The sequence below is a fragment of the Miniopterus natalensis genome, chromosome 9, assembly GCF_054644295.1.
Source record: "Miniopterus natalensis isolate mMinNat1 chromosome 9, mMinNat1.hap1, whole genome shotgun sequence".
Lineage (NCBI taxonomy): Eukaryota > Metazoa > Chordata > Mammalia > Chiroptera > Miniopteridae > Miniopterus > Miniopterus natalensis.
In genome coordinates this window covers 26,685,986-26,710,885 of record NC_142089.1, presented here as the reverse complement: position 1 = coordinate 26,710,885, position 24,900 = coordinate 26,685,986, and the positions used below count along the sequence as shown (strand labels likewise).

Here is a 24,900-nt window from a genome sequence, read left to right as displayed (position 1 = left end):
CCAGAAAATATTACAGGAATGTTGTATGAATTTGCTAAGAGAGGTGAAAGTGGTTTAATATCCTATAGGTCAATATAATGTAATGTTTTGGGGTATCTTTTCTACAGATTGGACAAGAATTATTTTAACTATCAATTTGCTTGTAAAATAGCTTAGTCAATAGGAAGTCAGAGGTCCCTATGGATAGGGACCAGCTTCTGCTAGACAATGCCTGGCCTTACACTGAAAGGGCTAACCCTAACCTTAACGCCAACCCAGCAATCTCTTTCACTCATTTCCAAGTCTTTGACATTTTTTCCTGACAATGGGTCCCTTTTTAGCATTTTTTTCATAATGCAACCAAAATGAAGAAGTAGAAATTTAGTGTATTGCTGGTAGTAAGTATACAGTTTTGTGAATATAGTCAATAATATTGTTAGTAACTATGTATAATGCCAGGGGGGTACTTGAAATATCGCCCAGGGACCACTGTGTTTAAAGTGCATGATTGTCTAACCAGTATGCTGTACACCTGGTATTACAAAATAATATTGAATGTAAACTGTAATTGAAAAAAAATTTTTTTTGTGAAGTTTTTGTTTCAGGCATATTCATTTATATACATGCATGTGTGGTATTGGGTTTGATGTAGAATGTTTTTGTTCACTGTGGGCTGGGGATCAAAAAGTTTGAAAGCCACTAATGTGACATAGGAGGCTCTACAGTGACAAGAACCGGGCATTTTGAGTTCTCCCTTTCCTCCAAGGAGACATCCATTCGCAGTGCCGGGGTCAATCAGGCAGACACAGAAAATGGTCATAGTGAATGGTTAATAACAGAGACGCTACAAATATCACATCATTACGTTGTGCACCTGAAACGAGTCTGTTATGTGTCCATTACATTTCAATAAAAAATAAAGTAGCCCGGCTGGGCGTGGCTCAGCGGTTAAGCACTGACCTAGGATCCAGGCGATCAGGGTTTGATTCCCAGTCAGGGCACATGCCCCAGTTGCGGGCTGGGCAGCCGATCAATGACTCTCTCATCATCCATGTTTCTCTCTCTCTCCCTCCCTCTCCTTTCCTCTCTCTGAAATCAACAAAGATATATTTAAAAAAATAATAATAAAATAAAGTAAAAAAAAAAAGATTAGAAGCGACTTGCTGGATGTTCGTCTGTCTTTCCTTGGCACTGGGCTTCGCTGGCTGCCTTGGATGCCACAAGAATGGAGAGAGCGTCCGTGGAGCGCAGAGGGAGAGCCGGCCAAGCCCCACAGGCTTGCCGCTGGAGGGCTCGCGACGCGAGGAACCAGGCACTAGCCCTGGGACCGCAGCAGCGCTACACCAGCAGGGGTCGCTACCCGCGAGCAGACGAGCACAGCGCACGCGCGGACCCGGCCGGGGCAGGCCCAGAGCGAGAGGGCCGCTTCACCCCGTCAGGCCTCGCCTCCTGCCCTCCGCAGGCCGCCCGGCCCAGGCACCACCCCCGGCCTCGTCACGGGCGCAGGGTTTCCCCCGCCCCCTCCGTGCGCTGCTGGTCGCGACTGCGCGCGCACAGCCTGAGCGGGCGCCGGCGGGAAGGGGAAGCGGCGGGTAAGGAGGGCCTGCGTCCCGGGTGCGTCTAGGACGGGGTTGGGGATTTCCTCCAGGCCTCTCCCGGCTCTCGGGACCCCTGAGGAGGAGAAAGAGAGGATCCTCTGCAACAGGGTTTCCTCCCGCCGCTAAGGCGTGCCTCCGCTACTCCAAGTGTTTTCGCCCTCACCGGAGCCTCGTCGGATCCGCTCCGCTCCCGGCCGCCGCTGGGGAATCCGCAGGCCCAGCCCCGGGCCAGACTGCTCTCCCCAGGCCCGAGATGCCTTGCCCGCCGCTTCGGTAGCGGCGGCATGTTTATCCGCCTTCAGGGTCGCAGCAGCTCGCGGGCAACTCCAGGTCAAGCGCCAAGAGCCTCGTGGTTTTGTTTGTTTTGACGCTTGCTCGGCCTGGGATTCTTTCTGACACCTTTTGCAGAAGCAGCTTCGTGCTTTTCAAGGCCACCAAACTTAGGTCTTTTTTTACTTTCTCCGGGCTGCTCCACCGTTTCCTAATAATCTGCCTGTGACTCTGGATGCCCCTCTCTTCACTTCCCTGTGCAGTGTCCCGGAATTAGGACCTTTCCCTGCGCAAAAGCGCTCACACCACCTGCGCCTTTCGGAATGAAGTACACTGCTGGTAGTATCAGCAGTTTCTAAGAAGCTTGGTAATAGATTAGGATATCTGGTGTCTGCTACCAGAGTCGGTGGATAGTTAGTGAACGCGTAGTAGCAAGAGGCAACGTTTTAGCCAGTGGCTGCGCTCGATGCCTTGAAGGTCCCTTGTAATTAAACCACCGGGGTCCAAAATCTACTGACAGGAAGAAATCTAAAACAGAATGAAGCTTTATAGCCAGGTCTTGTTTAATAAATAATATCTGCAGGTCAAATTTCTGTGTAGAGACAAATACAGTGTTTGCTTTTTTATGCCAGTAATGTAATATATTGACATTCTGTAGATGCTGATGTGAAGTTTTAGCAGCCGCCTTATTAACTTCTCGATCAAATTTCTCAGCAAGTTAATTCCTAGATAATCATGATAGTCAGCTTAGTTATTTTACTTTGATAAGTTTGAATGCTATAGACTTAACCACTTTTTTCTAACATCAGCCCACACCATTCCTGCCAGTCTGTTCCTGTCAGCCTTAATTACAAAACCTTAGTCATCTTAGATTTCCCCGGTGTTTTATCACCTTATCTCTTATATTACTGAATTACATGCTTTCTTTATTCAAAAAGTAACTTGGGTTTATATCTTTGATTCTCACTGTTGAAGCTGAAAGGCTGCGTTTCAGGACTTGACTTATCCCCCTGAAGGCTCAGATAACAGTTTTGAGATGTTATGTTTACTCTTGATGAACCTATAAGAGCTCGGGTCCAAATTTCTGTGCTTGGGTTTCTCTATAACCTGGTGTAATTACTCCTATGCATGTGATATGGTGGGAAGAGCCCAGGATTTTTTAGAGTAAGCACTGTGTCCTTGGGAAACTTTCCCCCTCTCTCATTTTGAATAACGGTATCTTTTTCTTCCAGCCTCTTAATTATTGTGAGAATTACAGTTGACTGTGTGGAAAAGCTATCAGAGTTATACTAAAACAACCTAGTAACAAAGCTATTGTTATTTCTCACTGTACTCATTCATTTTACAAACACTTGAAAACCTAATATATGTTAGATTCTTGTGCTATAGCTATGAAAGATAGTCCCTCCTTCTAAGGGGCTGTCTTTCAAGGAACTTTCAGAGAGAGAGAAAAAGTAGGGAGTAGGATGATAGAGTGTCTGACAACATAGAGTGTGATATAGGTTATAAAGTAGGTAGGCTTAGCGTGAGCACCCCACCCAGAGAAAAGAGTAACAGGGAAGAGTTCCTGAAGGAAATTCTACTTGAACAGTCTTGATTATAACAAAGGTCCAGAAGGAAAAGGCATGGAAGGATGCCATGAAAGTCACTTTTAGAGAACTGCAAATCATTAGGTTTTGTTGGCCTAATAAGTTCAAAGAGGAGTATAGGAGATAGGACTGGATAGGTAGTCAGAGGTGAGATTGGAAGGCTTTGTGTGCTAAAGGAAATGTACAAGTTGAAGGATTCTAAGCAAACAGTTGCCCTGATCACAATTGCTTTTTTCTTTTTTCCACTGCTTTTCAGAGAAAGTGGAAGGGAAAGAGATAGAAACATGGATGTGAGAGAGATACATCGACTGGTTGCCTCCTGCACACGCCTCAACCAGGGCCGGGGATGGAGCCCACAAATGGTGTATGTGCCCTTGGCTGGGATCGAACCCTGGACCCTTCAGTCCCCAGGCCAAACCTGCTAGGGCACCCAGTTGGTTTTTTGAAAGTTCATTGTGGCTGCAGTGTGTGTTTCCTTACTGCAGTGTTCAAAAGTTTTTGTCTTCCTTTGTGCCTCTCCTTATTTACTCCACCCAGAAGGGCTAATGCCCTCTCCTCATTATCTTTCAGTATCCAGTTCAGGTCCCGTTTCTCCTGTAAAGTGTCCTTCAATTTTTTCAGAGCCCATTACTTATTTCCTTCTCTGAAACCCTCGGAATGGTACCACACAGTTTAGTTCTTATTTGTTTCATGTGTGTTTTATGTCCCCAAGTAGATTGTAAGCTCCTTGAGGATAGGGAATGTTTCATATGTATGTGAATAAAAGACATGTTAAACTCAAAAATATGTTGTTCAGTCTCTTTCTGTTTTGTTTTTTAGGGGAGGACCAGATTATGGGCAGCAGTCCTTTAAATTAATTTATCATCATCATGGCTAATGAGGGCTGTCCCAAGGCTGGCGATAGTCCTTTTTCATCAGATAAACATGCCCAACTCATCTTGGCCCAGATCAATAAAATGAGGAGTGGACAGCATTTCTGTGATGTACAGCTACAAGTTGGGGAGGAAATTTTTAAAGTTCATCGGCTGGTTCTGGCTGCCAGTAGTCCTTACTTTGCAGCTTTGTTCACTGGAGGAATGAAAGAGTCCTCAAAAGATGTTGTACAGATTCTAGGAATTGAAGCCGGAATATTTCGAATACTTCTAGATTTCATTTACACAGGTATGTTAAGTGAGTTTGTAGCTTTAAGTGAAGAATGATGTAATCACTCATGTACTGCTATGGAAATATAAATTGATCTGACTTATATGGAAAGTAATTTGACAATTTATTATTATGAACCTTTGGAAAGTTCATATCTTTTGACCCTGTGTTCCTTTTCTAGGAATACTAAGGAACTAATTAGTGATACAGGCAAACATTTATGGACCAGACATTTATTGTAACATTATTTATAATAGTATATAATTGAATACAATCTCATTGTCCCTCAGTAGGTTACATAGTTAATTATGGTACATATACATAATGGGATATTTTAAAATCTCACAAATGATTTAAATATATACTGTCATGGAAGAATGTTTGCAATATATTAAATGAAGAAAATCTGCATATAAATCACCTCAATTTTGTTTTTAAAAAATCATTGTGTGTACTTGTGCACAGGGAAAAGACCAAAATATTGCTGTTTACCTCTAGATGATGGAATATGAACGATTCTTATTCTTCCCTTTTTTTCTGTTTTCCCCTCAAAATGTCATAATCAACATGTATTATTTTAATCAAAACTTACTTTTAAAGTGTTTTCAAAGAGTTTTAATGATACTAGAAAATCCACATACAACCTATATAAAAAGTTTTAATCTTATATGATATGTAACAAATAAATACACATGGAAAAGCTATTTGGAAGAAATATAATAAAGTGTTAATAGTGTATGTATATGGGAAAAGTATGTGTGATTTTCATACTCATTTTTGTACTTTTCTGCCTTAAAGTTTTTTCTGTAGTGAATACATATTACTCTTATAATCAGGAAAAAAAAATTGAAAACAAAGACTGTTTGGTCTACTTTTGAGAATACACTATGCTCTCCTTTGAGGAGATGATAAGTGTTGCTTATTTAACGTATCATATTTAAACCTGGAAAATAACAAAAACTAACTTTTTTACGTTGCTTCATATTCCTTTTTGAGAAATTTCAGAAAAATAACTTTTAAAATTATTTTATTTATTGATTTCAGAGAGAGGAAGGGAGAGGAGAGAGAGATAGAAACATCAATGATGAGAGTCATTGATCAGCTGCCTCCAGCATGCCCCCCACTGGGGATCGAGCCCACAACCCCAGCATGTGCCCTGACCTGGAATCGAACCATGACCCGGTTCATAGGTTGATGCTCAACCACTGAGCCATGCCAGCCGAGCCAGAAAAATATCTCTTAATTGGAAGATTGTAAAAATGATTCTTTTATCTACTGAAAGCAGTGCAGCTCTGCCTATTGGCTAATGTACAAATTAACATTTTGAGGTTCTTGATCTCACTTTTCTAAATGACTTGTGCGAGCTGAAAATTGCTTCATAAATACCCTTGCTTCTCATATTTGCAAAGTAGAAATTAACACAGATTAATCCAGTGGAATTAGTGTTGAACTACATAAAAACAGAAGAATTGCCACAAACTGTCTACTCTGCCTCCGGTGTCTGATAGTAGCAGGAAGAGATATTTAGTGAAAGAGAATGTTCATGGCATCATTACCATGTTGCTGGTGATTAGTACTATTAGAAATAAAAAAGTGGTAAAACCCAGAGAAATAAAAGGTACTGAGCATATCAAGGGGGAAATAACATTGTACAATGTTGACATTTAACGCTAAAACTGGTATATAGTTAAGAACAATATTTGGCTGCTAGTAAAAGATATAAGGTGGCTTAACAAGATAGAAGTTTATTTTTCCACAAAAATGAATCCATAGTAATTCCAAGGCTGGTATAGTGGCTTCATGATGTCATTAGTACTCCATTATTCTTGCAACATTTTGTTCCACCATCTAGAGTTTGTAGCCTGTAATATCATGATCACTGAACTCCAGCCAGTGGAAGCAGGAAGGAGGAAAGGGAAAAGAGCCTGTCAGCTGAGTCTATCCTCTTTTTAAGCTTTTCTGGTAACCCTACCCAATAACTGCTACCTATTATCCTGTTGGCCAAACTCAGTCAAAAATTCACCTCTATCTGCAAAGGGAGGCTAAGAAATGTAATATTTAGCTGGCCACAGTTGCCACTCATAGCAAAGTCAACATTCTGTTAGTAAAGATGAAAATGAATTTTGGTTATGTATTTGGTCAGGGAACTTTGTAGTCTTTACAATTAATTTTTTTAAAAAAAAACATGTTCTTTGATTCATTGTAATAGCATTTCCTTGTTTGGAGATGTGAGGGCAACAAAACCTGTTATTCTGTTCATCTCTCCTTTGGACTTATCTGTGCATTTTTTATTAATCATTCACAATTCTAATAGGTCTTAACAGATATTTCTCACCTTAGGTTGTTACGCACTTCACTTAGAATCAAATGACCTGGGTTTGTGATCTAGCTCTGACACTCATTAGCTATGTGATACAAGGCAATTCATTTAACTTTAATAAATTATTCATTCATTCTTTCAACAGATATTTATGAATACTTTTTGAGCTAGGCACTAGGGGTATGAAGTAAACAAGACAGGCATGGCCTCTGCCTTTATAGAGTTTTCTCAGTAATGCAGATGAGGTGTTTACAAAATAGAAATGAGCTTGTAGGACCCTCATTTTCCTTATTGTAAATTGGGGATAGTAGCAGTTTATAATACATGTGAAGGTTAAATGAGATAAATTTTAATAAATGTAAAAGTACTTTTTGTAATCTATAAAGGCTTATTAAGTTGGAGGGCTTATTACTCTGACGTAACTCTTGGCATTATTCAGTAGCAATCATTCAGCTCCCTTAAATCATAACCCATGATCTTTATTTTCTCCAAGTTTGCAGTGAGTTCTCATTTTATTCAAGTATGTTTTATTTCCATTTTCTCTGAAGCCACTACCATTTACTCCCATGGTGGATTACATTTCTTATACTTGGGGAAAAACCCCTGTTTGCGTTCAACAAGCTATATTCTTCCTCTCACCATAATCTCTTTGACCATTCATTCATTTAAAACAATTTTTTTTAGCACCTAGTGTGTGCTAGGCATTGGGAATACTTAAGGGGGAAGGCTTGCCCCAACAGACTTTATAAATCAAATTGGGAATACAAACTTTAGACAAATAGTTTAGTGGGAGTAAATGGAGATAAAAGGGATAAAGGGAAAGTATAAAACGGAATGGAGAGTTTATCCTTATTAGGAAGGAGAATTATAGTGTGTTCTTTTTCTTTTTAAATATAATTGACTATTTGATGTCCTCCCAAAGTCCCTATGTAAATATATAAAAGTGAAGCCCTCTGGAAAGAGAGTGGTATATATAGTTACTTAGATGTTAAATATTAATAACTTCTCATATGTTATAGACTCTGGGTTATACCTAATATTGAAATTAACACCTGTATGGTACTTTATCATAATTGAAGATAGAGACTCTGTCTTACCTTCCCCATTGCCTAAGTAAATGTTTGTTAGATGCATATAGCCTTATGTTAAAAGCATGGACTTTGGTGTCAATCTCTACCCGCAACTCACTTAACTGTGTGATTTGAGGACAAGTTACTTAAACTTTCTCATTCTGTTTTCTTTTTTTAATTTATCTTTATTGTTGATGATTCTGTTTTCTTAATAAAATAAAAATTAAAAACGATATGGGGTTGTAGTCAGGGCTAAATGAATGTATAAAGCAATTAATGCTATGTCTGGTTCATTGTAAGTGTTCTATAAATGTTCTGTATCTTTATAATTTTAAGTTTTGTGCCCTTTCTACAAATCCTTTGTTGCCTTTTACTTAGCTATTAGTGGAATCAAATATAATGCTTGTTTTTAATTTACTGTACTGGTTGTTTGTTTCCCTGTTTCCCTAGGCGTAGTGAACATGGGAGTGAATAATGTCCAGGAGTTGATTGTGGCAGCTGACATGCTACAGTTGACTGAAGTTGTTAATCTCTGCTGTGCTTTTCTGAAAGGACAAATTGACCCACTGAACTGCATTGGGATCTTTCAGTTCTCTGAGCAAATTGCCTGCCACGATCTTTTGGAATTCACAGAAAACTACATTCATGTCCATTTCTTGGAGGTTCAGAGTGGGGAAGAGTTCCTGGCACTTACAAAAGATCAGTTGATAAAAATTTTGCGAAGTGAAGAGCTTAGCATTGAGGACGAATACCAGGTCTTCTTAGCTGCAATGCAGTGGATTCTCAAAGATCTGGCAAAGAGAAAAAAATACGTGGTGGAAGTGCTAGACCCAATTCGATTTCCTTTATTACCTCCTCAGAGGCTTTTAAAGTACATAGAAGGTAATTTGTTGCATATCAAACTAGTCACTTAATTATCCAGTGGCTTTTTCTCTGTTTGAAATGTGATTGTGTTTTTATTTTTCAGTTCCATAGCAGACATTTATTGAATGATTACTGTATGCAAGATACAGACTTTTGTTTCTGTGGGAAGACAGTTGTATTTCCATATTTCTGCCTTTATGTTAATAAAATCCTTATGTACCTTTCTTGAGATTAAGTACTAATGGAGATGAGAGTTATAGATAAAATTACTGACTGAGCTAAAATACTGCTATTTTTGGCAGTACTAATTATTTCAGTGTAAAATTCCCTCGTTGCTTTTAAAAAGTCAGCAAAACCTAACATTTGAGGAAAATGCATACGCTAAAAACAGAACCAAAGCTCAATAAATCCTGCAAGTCCTCTCATTATAAAATAAATGTTATATTGATAGGATATCATAGCTCCTAAGTATCCTTTGAATCATCTTTAGGTTCTAAACTTTGCAAATACTTTTCACCATAGTATAAAAAATATACTTTTTCTGTATATTCACTTCTGTGAATATACTTTTCTGATACTTTATATCAGAAAAATGATAATATTTCAATTTATTTTTTAAAACTACTTTAGACCTAGTTTCAAGATTTGAAGTTTTTGTTCTTGTCCTGCCCTGAAACTTTAGGATGTGAGTAAATTATAAATAATGTAAGAGCTGATTCTCCTTGGCACCCTCTCTACCTTAGTTTAACTACTTTGTTCTCCCATCTAAAACGTGAGAGCTATGTGTTGTGTTCTCACCACTTCTTTCTAGCCTAAGGTCTGAGGGTGGTAGAAGAATAGAGATTTGTTAAGGCTGAGCTCCTTCCTTAGGGACCTGGGCTCTGAGCTCTCCCTTATGAGATCCTAATATTGATCTTATGTCAGGACCTACTTAACACAGCCAAGGAAGTATCTCACATAGACTTTGGCTAGCAATGTGCTCTCTTAGATGGCAAACCCTGGTGATCCTCTCTATTTTTACTGATGGTCCTTTAAGGGATTTTCCTTTTAATGGTTTTGTGCTTTGACTTCTCAGTTTGACTTCTTTCTACCTCTCTCCAAATATTAGTTATTAGTAAGAATTCTCAAGATTTTGCTAGTGACCTTTTCTTAATATTGCTTCTGGGATGTAGGGACAAGCCTAGGAGACAGTCCCTTGCAAGCATATATGGGGCCTTTGTGCACATTTGAAAATAGTGCCCTTTTAGGGGATCTTAGAGCTTGCCAGGTAGGATACAGGTTGACTTTATCCCCAGTTCACCGTCTCAACTAAGTACTCTTGAGCAGGAACAACCTACCCAGTCATGCTCAAAGTCTTTTTAGGAAATGGACCTTATCCCAATGAATCTTCTGTTTCTTGCTTTAACATTTTTTAAAGTTTATGACATAATTTTATATCCCTTTGTTATTAGGTTGTATGTATAGAACTTTGGGCTACTTTATTTTATTTTCATTTTGTTAGATAATTGTGATCCTGTTTCACCTTGCCATCTTTATTGAGAAATCCTCATACTACATATATTTAAAAATTCCCTATTGTGAAGCATATATATTTTTTTAAATTATTGATTGACTTTAGAAAGGGGAGAGAAAAAGAGGGGGGAGAGAGAGAGAAAGAAAGAGAAAGAAACATCGATTTGTGCCCCGGATGGTGTGGCTCAGTTGGTTGCGTATCATCCTGTGCACCAAAAGGTCACAGGTTCGATTCCTGGTCAGGGCACATGCCCAGGTTTCTGGTTTGATCCCCGGCCAGGGTGTTTGCAGGATGCAGCCAATCCATATTTCTCTCACACAACTATGTCTCTCTCTCTCCCCCCCCTCCTTTCCTCTCTCTCTAAAAAAAATGAATAAAAAAACATATTAAAAAGAAAAACACCGATTTGTTGTTCCACTTATTTATGCATTCTTTAGTTGATTCTTGTATGTGCCCTGACCTGGAATTGAACTTGAAACCTTGACGTATAGGGATGATGTTCTAACCAACTATGAGCATATTTTTAAAAATCTTTGATTTAAGGAAAATATATTTATATATATTTGTATATATCTTTATTGATTTCAGAGAGAGGAGGGAAGAAGGAGAGAGAGTTAGAAACATCAGTGATGAGAGAGTCATCAATTGGCTGCCTCCTGCATGCCCCCCACTGGGGATCGAATCCGAAACCCGGGCATGTGCCCTGACTGAAAATCGAACAAACCTCGATGTCCTGGATCATAGGCTGATGCTCAACTGCTGAGCCACGCCGGCTGGGCAGGAAAGTACATTTTTTAGTAGCAATGAGAAAAATAATACTTGCTATTCTAGGAAATAAACACCATTGTTTGATGAGTTTTAATTTTTTTATTGTTAAATGTGTTTTATCTTTATGTAAGCATGTCTTTTCAATGTTATTTAAAAGTTGATTAAACATTATCTTTTAAACATTGCTTTAGGAGTATCTGATTTTAATCTTCGTGTTGCATTGCAAACACTTTTGAAAGAATATTGTGAGGTGTGCAAATCTCCCAAAGAGAGCAAGTTTTGTAGTTTTATGCAGACATCTAAGGTTCGACCTCGGAAGAAAGCAAGGAAGTACCTATATGCAGTAGGTCAGAACCTTTCATTTATTTATTTATTTATTTATTTATTTATTTATTTATTTATTTATCTTTCTTTTTTTAAATTGATTTTATTGGGGTGACATTGGTTAATAAAATTAAAAAGGTTTCAGGTGTACAATTCTGTAATACACTATAGGTGAGAACCTTTTAAAAAGTAATAGAAGTTATCTTTATTTTCAGTACCAAAACTTTTTAATATTTTGTTCTTATTATACATGTCAGAATATTCAGGTGTGTCAAATAGATATATTTAATTTTACATACAGGCTACAGATTTTTAAATTGTGGTTATATAATACAGTGAACACATCTAAAAATAAAATAGCTACTTATTTGACATCTGTTATTCTGTGATCTAAAGCTTTGAGTTCTTAGATTACTCAATTATTGTCATTAGCTGACTAAAGAAATTTTACTTTAAAAGTTGAAAATTTGAATTCTAGTGAAAAATAAGGAAAATAAACCTCAAAAATATTAACTATTCAGTGTCTTAGATGGTCATTAGGGATGACAGGAACCAGTGGTCTCCAAAGTGTGGATGTACAGGATAACCCATAGGCATATCAGATGAACATATTAAAACCTCTTTTTTTAATGCTATTTTGAAAAGCATTAAACCTTATCAATATTTGATATATATATATATTGACAGATTGCCTAGACTTATATAGATAATATAATTTACATACAAACATTCTGTATAATTTATATGTATATAATAATATGTATAACTTTATGCGTGCTATGATATATAAATATGTATTTTTCGAGTGCATGCTATAAACTTTTTCAGTGATTAGATGTGCAGTCAAAACCCGAATTTCAACTCACTATTTTTAATTGAAAGAGACACTAATAGAAGTCATAATGAAACTTTTTAACTAGACAGATAGTCAGCTCCTATATTTATGTTTTATCTAATATTCTATTATAACCGAGACCAGGTAGTAGAACATTGTGGTTAACTCATTTTATTTAAGGCATAATCTTTCAGGACTTGGCACATTTAAGAACAATATATGTATATATGGCAGGCTCTAAAGCATTTATTTCTTGCTATGAAATAGTTAAACTGAATGTCTAGACCTAGAGGGCTAGATTTTTCTCCTTACTACCATTTCCATATTTAGCGGTAAAGGATTTGCTGTGTTCTTTTCCTTTCTTTGCTCAGGTGGATATACTCGGTTGCAGGGTGGTCGTTGGAGTGATAGCAGAGCCCTCAGCTGTGTAGAACGTTTTGACACCTTTAGCCAGTACTGGACCACTGTATCCTCACTTCATCAGGCTCGATGTGGGCTGGGAGTAGCAGTTCTGGGAGGAATGGTTTACGCTATTGGAGGTAATGATGAAAATGCCTTATTTCCCTTATTAATCTCTAGCTATAAGTTGGCTGAATTATTATATGCCTTATAAATATTGTGAGGTACTATGGGGTATACATAGATACAGTTATGCTTAGTAAATATTTACTGAATAAATGAATGAAAGAAAGAAAAAAGAAACACAAGATATTGAATATTTCAGACCAGAGGGATACTGTGATTTATCACAAGGCAGAATACTTAGGTTTGGTGTTTTGTTGTGTGTGTTTTTTGTTGATTTTGAGAGAGAGAGAGAGAAACATCAATTTGTTGTTCCTCTTATTTATGCATTCCTTGGTTGATTCTTGTATGTGTCCTGACTGAGGATCAAACCTGCAACCTGGGCATATTGGGACAATACTCTAACCAACCTAGCTACCCAGCCAAGGCTGGGTAATACTTTTAATATCAATATTTACTTTTGGATAATTTGTTTATATAGCAACAGACCAAGGTGGACCATCTCTAACCCTTACAACTGATCTTTTTTCTTTATTTCTGTGGGTTAGTATAAAAAACTAACAGTTGTATATCAAAAATTTTTTATTATTTTCTGACTATGATACTGTCAGTTTAAAATAAGAGAGATATAGGGCCCAGCCGAGCATAGCTCAGCGGTTGAGCGTCGACCTAGGATCCAGGCGATCGGGGTTTGATTCCCAGTCAGGGCACATGCCCGGGTTGCGGGCTCAATAAATGACTCTCTCATCATTGATGTTTCTATCTCTCTTTCTCCCTTTCCTTTCCTTTCTCTGAAATCAATAAAGATACATTTAAAAATAATAATAATAAAATAAAATAAGAGAGATATAGGGAATATTTTATGTTTATTTATCCTTTGGAAAGAACATAATTAGCACTCAAGAACTTCATTAAATCAGTAAATCTCATGGTATATCTGAAAATCCCAACAAAGAAATTGGAATTTTAGGCAATAACTTTGACAGCATAAAGTCCATAATTCTATATAATCTTTGACTAGAATTCTAATAGTTTTTTTTTAGTGTACATTTTGGCAATTGCAGATAGTTTCATTGCATGAATTCTCCTGTTTAACCTAGGGTCACAGTGTGCCATATGACATTTGCATATATATGTATCTTCTTTTTTGATGCCACGGAAGTATTTATGGGTGCTCTTCAAAAATGCTGTGACTACTAGCTATTATTAATACTAATAATGGTATCTTAAGATATTCCTTAATATAAAAATTTTTAAATAATTTTATTATTAAAGTCATTCAGGTTTGTTGTAGAAAATTTTGCTGAAACCAAAGCATATAAAAAGAAAATAAAAATAACACGTACTATAACTATACCATAGTTTAGTTTACTTCCTCCTAGATACATACATATCTGGGTTAAATTTCTAAATACTATTTCTTTCTTTCTTTTTTTTAAACCCTTACCCGAGGATATGTTTTTATTGATTTTAGAGAGAAGGGAGAGGAAGAGAGAGAGAAACATCGATGTAACAGAGAAACATCAATCAGTTGCCTCCTGTACGTGCCCTGACCAGTGGGGATGGATGGAACCCACAACCTGGGTATGTGTCTGACGGGGAATCAAACCCTCTACCTTTCAGTGCATGGGACGATTCTCCAGCCAACTGAACCACACTGACCAGGGCTGTAAATACTATTTTAAAAAATTGATTTATAATTCACATACCATAACATTCACTATTTGCAGGGGTGGGGAACATCTGGCCCACAGGCCATATATGACCCTTGAAATCATTTGGTCTGGCCCTGCCAAGGCCTCACCAAAGAGAAACAATTCCAGCCATCACGTTAGTGGTGAGTTAATTAAACATTTGACCAAATATAGCAGGCTAATTTTTAAGTTGATAATTTTGTATAGCCGGTGAATGATGTTACAAATACCCAAATGGCCCTTGGCAGAAAAAAGGTTCCTCCTCTCCCCCCAATAGAGGATACAGTTCAGTGTTTTTTAGTATATTCACAAAGTTGTACAACCATCACCATTAATTTCAGAACATTTTCATCACTGCAAAAAGCCACTCATCACTTAGGGAAAATTTTTATATCACTGTAGAGCACTGTTTACTAACCACGTTCCCAGACTCCAGCCAAGGGTCATCCTTGCAAAGCAAGCCTTTCTAAGGATAGGCAGTCTCAGGCCTGCTATGTTAACTCTTTTTTGCACAATAAGAGTTTTGAATCTAGGATTCTACGCCCTCATAAAAGTTACATGTGCTGCAAATATCTTTCCTACTCTGCTGCTTCACCTTTCACTCTTTTTATGGTATCTCTTTTTGTTTTTTAGTCCTCACCCAAGGATATGTTTTTACTGGTTTTAGAGAAGGGGGAAGGGAGAGAGAGAGAGAGAGAAACATCGATGTATGAAACATCGATTGACCACCTCCTCTTCGTGCCCCCACAGGGAATCAAAGCCACAACTTAGATAAGGCAACCTCTCGGTGCACAGGAGGATGCTCCAGCCAACCTAAGCCATACCAGCCAGGGCTTTTTATGGTTTTGTGTGTTTTTTTTAAATATGTCTTTATTGATTTCAGAGAGAGGAAGGGAGAGGGAGAGAGAGAGATAGAAACATCAATGATGAGTCATTGATCCGCTGCCTCCTGCACGCCCCCCGACTGGGGATCAAGCCGCAACCCAGGCATGTGCCCTGACCGGGAATCGAACAGCGATCTCCCGGATCCTAGGCCTACGCTTAACTGCTGAGCCATGCCCGGCTGGGCTTTATGGTATCTTTTGATAATCAAATACCTTTAATTTTAATGTAGCCAACTCTACTATTTTTTTCCCTTTATGGTTAGTGTTTCTCGTAACCTCCCTTTTTTTTAAATCCTCACCCAAGGTTATTTTTTTCCATTGCTTTTCAGCAGGGGAGAAACATGGATGTGAGAGAGACACATAGATTGGTTGCCTCCCGCACACACCTTGAAGGGGGCCAGGGATGGAGCCTGCAACCGAGGTACATGCCCTTGGCCAGAATCCAGCGTGGGACCCTTCAGTCCAAGGGCCGACACTCTAACCACTAAGCCAGATTGGCTAGGGCTCTTGTACCTCTTTAAAGAAATCTTTACCTACTCCAAAGTCATGAGGATATAAACCTTTACTGCTTTCTAAAAATTATGGCTTTTCCATTTATATTTATGTCTAATCTACCTGGAATTAGTTTTTATGATTAGTATGAGTAGGGAACCAGTTTTATTTCCCCACCACCACCATATAGATAAACCAATTATCCTAGCATAAAAAAAACTTTTCTTTCCACACTGCTATGTAGTACAAACTGTCATGTCATATGTCTTACATATGCATGAATCTGTATCTAGATTTCTTTTCTGTTCCATTGGTCTCCTTGTCTATCCCTATCTTAATTACTATAGCTCTGTTTAAGTCTAATAAGCTTATCTGATAGAGCAGTTTCTCATTTTCTGGGACTGCTTGCCTATTTTAGGCCCTTTTGTACTTTCCATATAAATTTTAGAATCAGTTTATTTTTTAAAATAATCCTGTATGAGTCCATTTATTTGAGGTACTTAGAATAGTCAAAATCATAAAGTGTAATGGTGATTGCCAGGGGCTTGGGGAGGGGAAAATGGGGTATAGGGTTTCAGTTTGATAAGATGAAAAGAGTTTGGGGATGGATGGTTGTGATGGCTGCACAACAGTATGAATGTGTTTAACATTACTGAACTGTAAACTTAAAAATGGTTAAGACAGTAAATTTTATGTTGTGTTAAGTGTAACATAATAAAAAAGGTTTTTTAAAAAAATTGGGATTGTATTATATCTATAAATCAGTTTGGGGATAATCATCTTTACATTGACTCTTCTAATTCATGAAGATGATACATTTCTTCATTTATTTAGATATTCCTTAATTTAAAACTTTATCTATATAAAGTTTATAAATTTTAAACATAGAGGTCTTAAACAATCTTTAATTAGGTTTACTCCTAGGTATAGTATATTTAAGTTTTATTTTAAGTGATATCTTTTTAAATTACATTACTTTCTGTTTGTTGCTAGATAAGGATTTTATTAAAACTCAAATTTTACAAGTGTCAAAATGCAAATTACGTGGATTGTTTGGGTGGTAGAATTAGAAATAGATAATAAGAAATAGTAAAAATTTTAAAAAAGAAAGAAAATTGAGTCATTACTTCATTAAATGGACTATACTAAATGGTATAGTGCTATGATTTCAAATTAACATTTGCTGGGCAAATGAATTTTAATAAATAGTATAAAATCAGACATAATAGTTGAATTTCTGACAACATGGAATGCTACTGAATATTGTATTATGGTTCTAGGCTATTGGCATTACTAAACCTCCTCATATGTGCCCCTTTTATTTAACTCAGGTGAAAAAGATTCAATGATTTTTGACTGTACTGAATGCTATGATCCAGTTACTAAACAGTGGACAACTGTAGCTTCAATGAATCACCCCCGCTGTGGCTTGGGAGTGTGTGTGTGTTATGGAGCTATCTATGCTTTGGGTAATTATGCTGTCTAATTTAAGGATATCTAATATTATTTAAATTCTTAGTCAGATTCTGATTACTTTAGAAATTTTCCTTCCCTCCCATGAGAAACTTGGATCCTTTCAGCTTTATAAATTCTTATTCTTACTACACTTGATCTTAGCCAAAAGGCCGAGAAGTGATATAAATTCTTATTCTTAAAATATTATTACTTGGGGAATATTGTCACATGTGGAGTTCTTAGAAAGAGATGGAGATAAAATATAGATGAAATGTCAAGTGAAGCACTTTAGCTGATAGTTAAATCTCATGATTAGTTATAAGCATTCTAAATATGCAGAAGTTTTTTCAAAAGATAATTTTGCAAAATACCAAATTTCCTATGCAATACGTTAAAGTTTTTGTTTTATTTTAAACCTCTAGTTGAAAATAGGCAGAGAGTTGAAAGATACGAGTTCTACTCACTGTCAGTTTCTAACTTTTCGTGTGATCTTGGACAGATAGCCCCTCTGTTCCATATGATAACCATCCATAATATGAAGTTGTCAGATTAGATGTTTTCTAAGGTGTTTTTGATAAATAAGATTCCTTTATCCCAGACATAACTTTTTTCTGTTTGGTTACAGGTGGATGGGTTGGAGCTGAGATAGGGAACACCATTGAACGATTTGATCCTGATGAAAATAAATGGGAAGTAGTTGGCAATATGGCTATGTCACGTTACTACTTTGGCTGTTGTGAAATGCAAGGTAATTGCTGTATAAAATATTTTTCTTGGGCCCAGCTGGGCATGGCTCAGCGGTTGAGCATCATCCTAGGATCCAGGAGATCGCGGTTTGATTTCCCGGTCAGGGCACATGTCTGGGTTGCGAGCCAGATCCCCAGTCCAGTGCATGCGGGAGGCAGCCGATCAGACTCTCTCATCATTGATGCTTCTCTCTCTCTCTCCCTCTCCCTTCCTCTCTCTGAAATCAATAAAGACATATTTAAAAAAATTTTTTTTCTTGAAAAAATATAAAAACTGAGCTTGAGGCTTTATTTGCACAAATGTATATTATTTTATGTTTGTTAGTATTAAGTGATTAACAGTATAGAAGTTCTGCTTTTAACCTCTTACATCTTTTAATTTCTTTTTTCTTTATTTCTGTATTGTCAAAATAATCTATTCCCCCCCCCCCAAAATAAACAAAGCTAGAGTTTAAAATTCCAGATAGGCAAAATAAGCATTTAAAATGTCATTCTTTATTGTTATTTTGCCTCCCATGAAGCCTTAGTAAGTATTTCTAAGTAGATAGAGAATCAAAAACAGTCTTCACAGTCCTTTCTTATAGGCTTCTTCAGTGTTTTTTTTGTTTGTTTTTATTACTACTTTTTAATCCTCACCTGAGGATATTTTTTCCATTGATTTTTTTTAGAGAGAGTGGAAGGGAGGGAGGGGAGAGAAAGAAACATCAATGTGAGAGACACATTGATTGGTTGCCTCCTGAACGTGCTCTGACCGGGGAGGGGGATCAAACATGCAACCCAGGTTCGTGCCTTTGCCTGGGAATCAAACCCGAGACCTTTTGCTGAACGGACTCTCTAACCAGTGAGCCACAGCAGCCAGGGCATTCTTCAGAGTTTTTTTTACAGACTACACTGTTATTCAGTCCACACAAAATATAATGCTGTGATAGATTTGAAAAATGTTGTACTGAGTATTAAAATGGTGTACAGACATTATTTTAATTGTCTTCTATATCCTGAGAGGTAGTAAGCACTGTCAAATAAAACCTGATTCTCTGTCCAGAGTTGGAGAGCAAATTTATATGTACCTGCAGAGTAGGAAGCAGTCTGCCCATTGTTATATGACAACTCAACCTGCTTTGTTCCCAGCTCAAGCTCTTCTTGCTTTGTGAGTACTTTCTCAGATTTCCACTAACATTTAAATGTTCCAATTACGTGGTGCAGACTATATTCTATTATTTAATATTATAATGTTCTCTAGCTGTTTTATATTTATTATTTTTATCTTCCCATCTAAAATCATAGAGCTAAAGAGGCATCTTGGAGATTATCAACTTCAACCCCCTTATTTATAAATGAGGAAGCTAAAGATTAGGAAGATTGTGAGTTGTCCCTTCTCAGAGCTGGTTATTGGCATAGCTGGAGCTAGAACCCAAGTTTATCAACATTTAGCTCACATTTCTTAAAATGCTATAACCTATAACTCCTCACTTTGGAACATGAGAAACTGGGCACTCAAAAATAATTGTAGATTGTCAAAACCATTAGTTTCAATCAAATGTAAAAAACTCTTCAATCAAATGTAAACTCTCTGTGAATAACATTTTGATGTACTCCAGTGATTGATCTGATATCTTAATCTAGCCATATAACTATTGTAATTTAAATTCAATTTTCTCTTTTATGTCCATCTAAACAACAGGTAGGCTGTCACCAAACATGGTCATGTCATTCTCAGTTTAAGTGCATAATATTTTTTAAGGGGAAAAATGTCCCTTTCCCTTTCCTTTTTTACCTATATGTGGTAGCAGTGCATCTGGAACTTGAGATTATCAAGTAGACAATAAGATGGGAAACCCTTGTCTGACATTTATTTTGTTATAGCATCATAAAGTTCATTGAAAATTTAATTCCACTTTATTTATTATTTTTTTAATACTCACCCTAGGATATTTTTTCCATTGCTTTTCAGAGAGAGTTGAAAAGAGGGAGAGAGAGGTAGAGAGAGAGAGAGAAACATCAGTGTGAGAGAGACTCATCAATTGATTGCCTCCTACACGTGCCCCACCTGAGGCCAGGGATCAAGCCTGCAACTGAGGTACGTGCCCTTGGCTGGAATCGAAGCCAGGACCCTCCAGTCCGTGCAGGCTGATGCTCTAACCACTGAGCCAAAACAGCTAGGGCTAATTTCACTTTAAATTCATACCCCTAATTCTCTATAACTTGCTTAAATGTGAGCTGTGATGAACTAGACAGAAGTCTATTTTCTCTTAAAAAATGGTAAGCCCTACATTAAATATAGTATCAGCATAGCAAACTGAAATCACAACTGTGACTTTTGTTAATTATTGTATCCTATTTTATATAGCATCTGAGCAAAAATATTCCATTTCCAGGTTTAATTTATGTAATTGGAGGCATCAGCAATGAAGGAATAGAGCTTCGTTCTTTTGAAGTTTATGATCCACTTTCCAAGCGTTGGTCTCCACTTCCTCCAATGGGAACCAGGAGAGCATATCTTGGGGTTGCTGCACTCAATGACTGCATCTATTCTATTGGAGGGTGGAACGAAACGCAAGATGCTCTTCATACTGTAGAAAAATATTCCTTTGAAGAGGTAAGTTGGATGATTTCAAATGTTTAGTATCCTGTTATTCTTTTAATGTCTTTAAGGTCCATTGTGATGTGCATTCTTTCATTCGTGATTTGATCATTTGTAGGTTTTCTTTTCAAAGAACTAACTTTTGGTGTCATTGATTTTTTTTCTACTGATTGTCCACCTTCTATTTCATTCAATTCTGTTCCTTTATTTTTTTCCTTCATTCTCTTTGTTTTGGCTTTAATTTGCTCTTCTTTTTCTAGAACCTTTAAGTGGAAGCTTATATGATTGATTTTCAGACCTTTCTTTTTCTATACTATAAACCTTTAAAGCTATAAATTGTTTTCAAGCACTTCTTTAACTGCCCCTCACACATTTTGATATGTTTTAATTAGCATTTATCTCAAAATATCTTCTAATTTCTCTGGTAATTTCTTCCTTGACCAATGAGCTGTTAGAAGTATCCTATTTAATTTCCAAATATTGGGGGATTTTCCAGATATCTTTGTATTACTGATTTCTAATTTAATTTCATTGTGAACAAAGAGCATATTTTGTATGATTTGTGTCTTGGTAGATGTTTCATGTGCACCTTAAAAGAATTTGTATTCTGCTGTTGTTGAGTGTAGTGTTCTATAAATGTCTCTTAAGTCAAGCTTATTAGTGTTGTTCAAGTCTTCCCTAAGTATTTCCAACTTATCTCATTGCTTTGTAAATTGCTAAGAGAGAAGTGTTGAAATCTCCACCTATAATTATGGATTTGTCTGCTTTTCCTTTCATTTCTGTCAGGTTTTGCTTCATATTTTGAATCTCTGTTATTAAGTCTGTACACATTGAGATTATTATGTCTTTTTGATGAATTGATCCTTTTATAGTATGAAATATTTTTTCTTTACCTCTGGTAACCACCTTTGTTTTGAAGTCTACTTTGTCTGATATTAATGCAACCATTAATGTAGCCAAGTTATGTTTTGATTAGTATTTGCATGGTATATCTTTTTTCCCCTTCTACTTTAAATCTATGTCTTTACAAACTGCATCTCTTGTAAGATAACATATAGTTGTGGTCTGTGTTTTTTGTGCAGTTTGACCGTCTCTGACTTTCAAATGGAGTCTTCAGAGTTTTTATTATTTATATGTAATGTAATTACAGATTGGTTGGTTTTTAGACTTCTATTTTGCTGTTTTTTATTTTTATAATCCATTTTTTTTAATCCTTTCTCTCCTTTTTCTGTCTTTATGTTGATTGTTTTAGTATTCCATTTTATTTCTTTTATTTTCCAATAACTCTATCTTTTCGCCTTTTTTCTTTTTTTTAAATATATCTTTATTGATTTTAGAGAGAAGAGAGGAGAGGGAGAGAGAGAGAAACACCAATGATGAGAGAGTCATTGATGGCTGCCTCCTACACTCCCCCTGCTGGGGATCAAGCCCGCAACCTGGGCACGTGCCCTGACCTGGAATCAAACCCCGATCACCTGGATCCTAGGTCTATGCTCAACCGCTGAGCCATGCCCGGCCTGGCTCTTTGTCAGCTTATAAGATTTTCTTTTTATCATGAGTTTCCAGTAATTTGGTTATGTGTTTCTTGTTGGTGTTTTGTGTTTAACCTGCTTAGAATTCAATGAAATTCTTGAATCTGTGGGAGTATACCTTCCATCAAATGTTTTCAGCCATATTTCTTCAAATAGTCTCTTGCTCTCTTACTGGAACTCCAATAATAGGCATGTAAGATCACTTGATATTGTCCCACAGATCACTGAGGCTCTGTTAAATTTTTTTCTATTTTTCTCTCTTTGTTTTTCAGTTTGTTTTTATTTTCCAGCTTTATTCAGCTATAACTGACATAAAAGTTGCATATATTTAAGTTGTACAATGTGATGTTTTGATATACATTGTGAAATGATTACCACAATCAAGCTAATTAACATATCTATCACCTCACATAGCTCCCTGTTCCTTTTTTTGGTGTGGTAAGAGCAATTAAGATCTGCTTTCTTAGCAAATTTCAAGTCACCATGCTGTAGTGACTTGCAGTCGCCATGCTGAACATTGTATCTCTAGAACTTATTCATCCTGTATAACTAAAACTTTGTTCTCTGTGCTTCAGTTTGGATAGTTTCTCTTGCTATGTCTTAAAGTTCATTAAACTTCTGCATATCTAAATTTCTAATTTGCAGTGTCTAAGCCCCTATTGGGAACTTTTTCATTTCAGATACTATATATATTTTTTTTAGCTCTAGAAGATCTTGTTGTTTGTTGTCTTCCACTTCTCCCATCACCATGTTTATGTTTTCCTTTAGAACCTTTAACATATTTATAATATCTGGGAGTTTTTAAATATATTTTTTCAATTATAGTTGACATACAATATTATATTACTTTCTGGTATGTACAGCATAGTGATTAGCCATTTATATACCTTACGAAGTGATTACCACAATAAGTCTAGTACCCATCTGACAGCATACATAGTTACTACAGCATTATTTACTATATTCCCTAATGAGAAACATAACCCCAACATCCTAACTTATCTTAATCAGCCTTAGATATTTTTGTGGATATATCTGTCTTTTAAAATATATTTTTTCAACTATCCCAACTTTGTGATATGTTCTGTAATTTCATATAATCAAATAACCTTTAAATTTATTCTTTAATTTCAAAGGATTGTTGCTGGTTTTAGTATTTCAGCATTTCATTTAAGTTCAGATCAGCAAACACTCATTGACTTTCTATAATGTACTGCAGCTATGCTGGATACTGGGATGTGAAGTTCATTAAGAACCTGTCCTTAAAAAGTTCACTTTCACCCAGCTGGTGTGGCTCAGTGGTTGAGCATTGACCCGTCAACCAAGAGGTCACCAGTTCGATTCCCAGTCACAGCACATGCCCAGGTTGCAGGCTCGATCCCTAGTAGGGAGCATGCAGGAGGCAGCTTATCGATATTTCTCTCTCATCAATGTTTCTATCTCTCTGTCCCCCTCCCTTCTTCTCTCTCTAAAAATCATAAAAACATATATATATATTTTTTTATTTTTTTATTTTATTTTATTTTTTAAGTTCACTTTCTAGCCCGGCTGGCATGGCTCAGTGGTTTAGCATTGACCAATGACCCAGGAGATTGAGGTTCAATTCCCAGTCAGAGCACATGCTCAGGTTAGAACTAGTTTTTCAGAATGCCTGCCTATATAGAATCTCTAGATTATTTCCTGATAATAACTTATAATTAATCACAGACTTTTCAATTGTTTTTCTCTAAATTTACTACTTTATCTACATCTACTTGAAAGTTTATTTTTAAATGTTCTATATACTGATGTGACCGGATTGTGAATTTGAAATTTAAACATGTAAAAAGAACCATATCAGATTTCTCAGCAGTTTTCTCTATTATCATTTTATGACACTGCTAACTTAATTTTTTTTTTCCTCTTAACCAGGAAAAGTGGGTTGAAGTTGCCTCAATGAAAGTGCCTAGAGCAGGCATGTGTGTTGTGGCAGTCAATGGGCTTCTGTATGTTTCTGGAGGTCGATCTTCCAGTCATGATTTCTTGGCACCAGGTACTTTGGACTCAGTTGAAGTTTATAACCCTCATTCAGATACATGGACAGAAATCAGTAACATGATCACCAGTCGTTGTGAAGGAGGTGTTGCTGTACTATGAATTATAAACTGTAAGAGACCACAAGAAACATTTTGAAAATATAAGATCTGACCTTTTGCAAATCACCCATGCATTTGGTCCTAGGACCCTTTGATTCTGTTGAGTTTCCCATGTGTTTGATAGATAAATGACTAAGATTATTTTTCTAAGAATTTGAGTGAGAAGGGATATGGAATATATCCTAAATTAATAAAGAGCTCACAAAAATTTGACAAGCTTACTAATAGAAATGCTATTTATGTTCAAGAATTGTTCAGTTAGTATTTGTAAAAATTGTTAGAAACTTCTCAGCAAATTGCCCCTTTAGCATCTTTTCCATTGCAATTCAAGCTGTAACATGACTCTGTAATGTAAGAGTATCAGTGAAACAGTTAAAGGTGTCTGTACATTCATAATTCAATCCAGAACACAATTTTCCATGGCCATAGTTTAACCTACAGGGAAGAGCCAATGAAACAATTTCCTACTTTTATTTGATGCTAGGAGTTTCAATAGCCCCAAACATTTTATTGGCAACAAAAATGTGAGAAAAAAGGGACATGTGAGAAATGTCTAGCTATTTATATAGAGAGTTAAGTTTTAACC

General features: G+C 36.7%; 1 protein-coding gene across 1 annotated transcript; it reads left to right on the top strand.

The window, feature by feature from the left end:
- Positions 1–4,032: 4,032 nt before the first annotated feature.
- IPP (intracisternal A particle-promoted polypeptide) lies at positions 4,033–24,688 on the top strand. The gene is made up of 8 exons (XM_016199270.2): positions 4,033–4,597; positions 8,420–8,851; positions 11,306–11,461; positions 12,645–12,812; positions 17,197–17,334; positions 17,946–18,068; positions 20,442–20,662; positions 24,091–24,688. The coding sequence occupies exons 1-8, from the start codon at positions 4,306–4,308 to the stop codon at positions 24,313–24,315; spliced, it is 1,755 nt and encodes a 584-aa protein (XP_016054756.1). The 5' UTR covers positions 4,033–4,305; the 3' UTR covers positions 24,316–24,688.
- The last annotated feature ends 212 nt before the right edge of the window (positions 24,689–24,900 follow it).

Coding starts and splice junctions, on each gene's coding strand:
- IPP (XM_016199270.2), top strand. CDS start 4,306: ATGGCTAATGAGGGCTGTCCCAAGGCTGGCGATAGTCCTTTTTCATCA. Junction 12,813..17,196: donor AATGGTTTACGCTATTGGAG/GTAATGATGAAA, acceptor TATTTAACTCAG/GTGAAAAAGATTCAATGATT. Junction 20,663..24,090: donor AAAAATATTCCTTTGAAGAG/GTAAGTTGGATG, acceptor CCTCTTAACCAG/GAAAAGTGGGTTGAAGTTGC.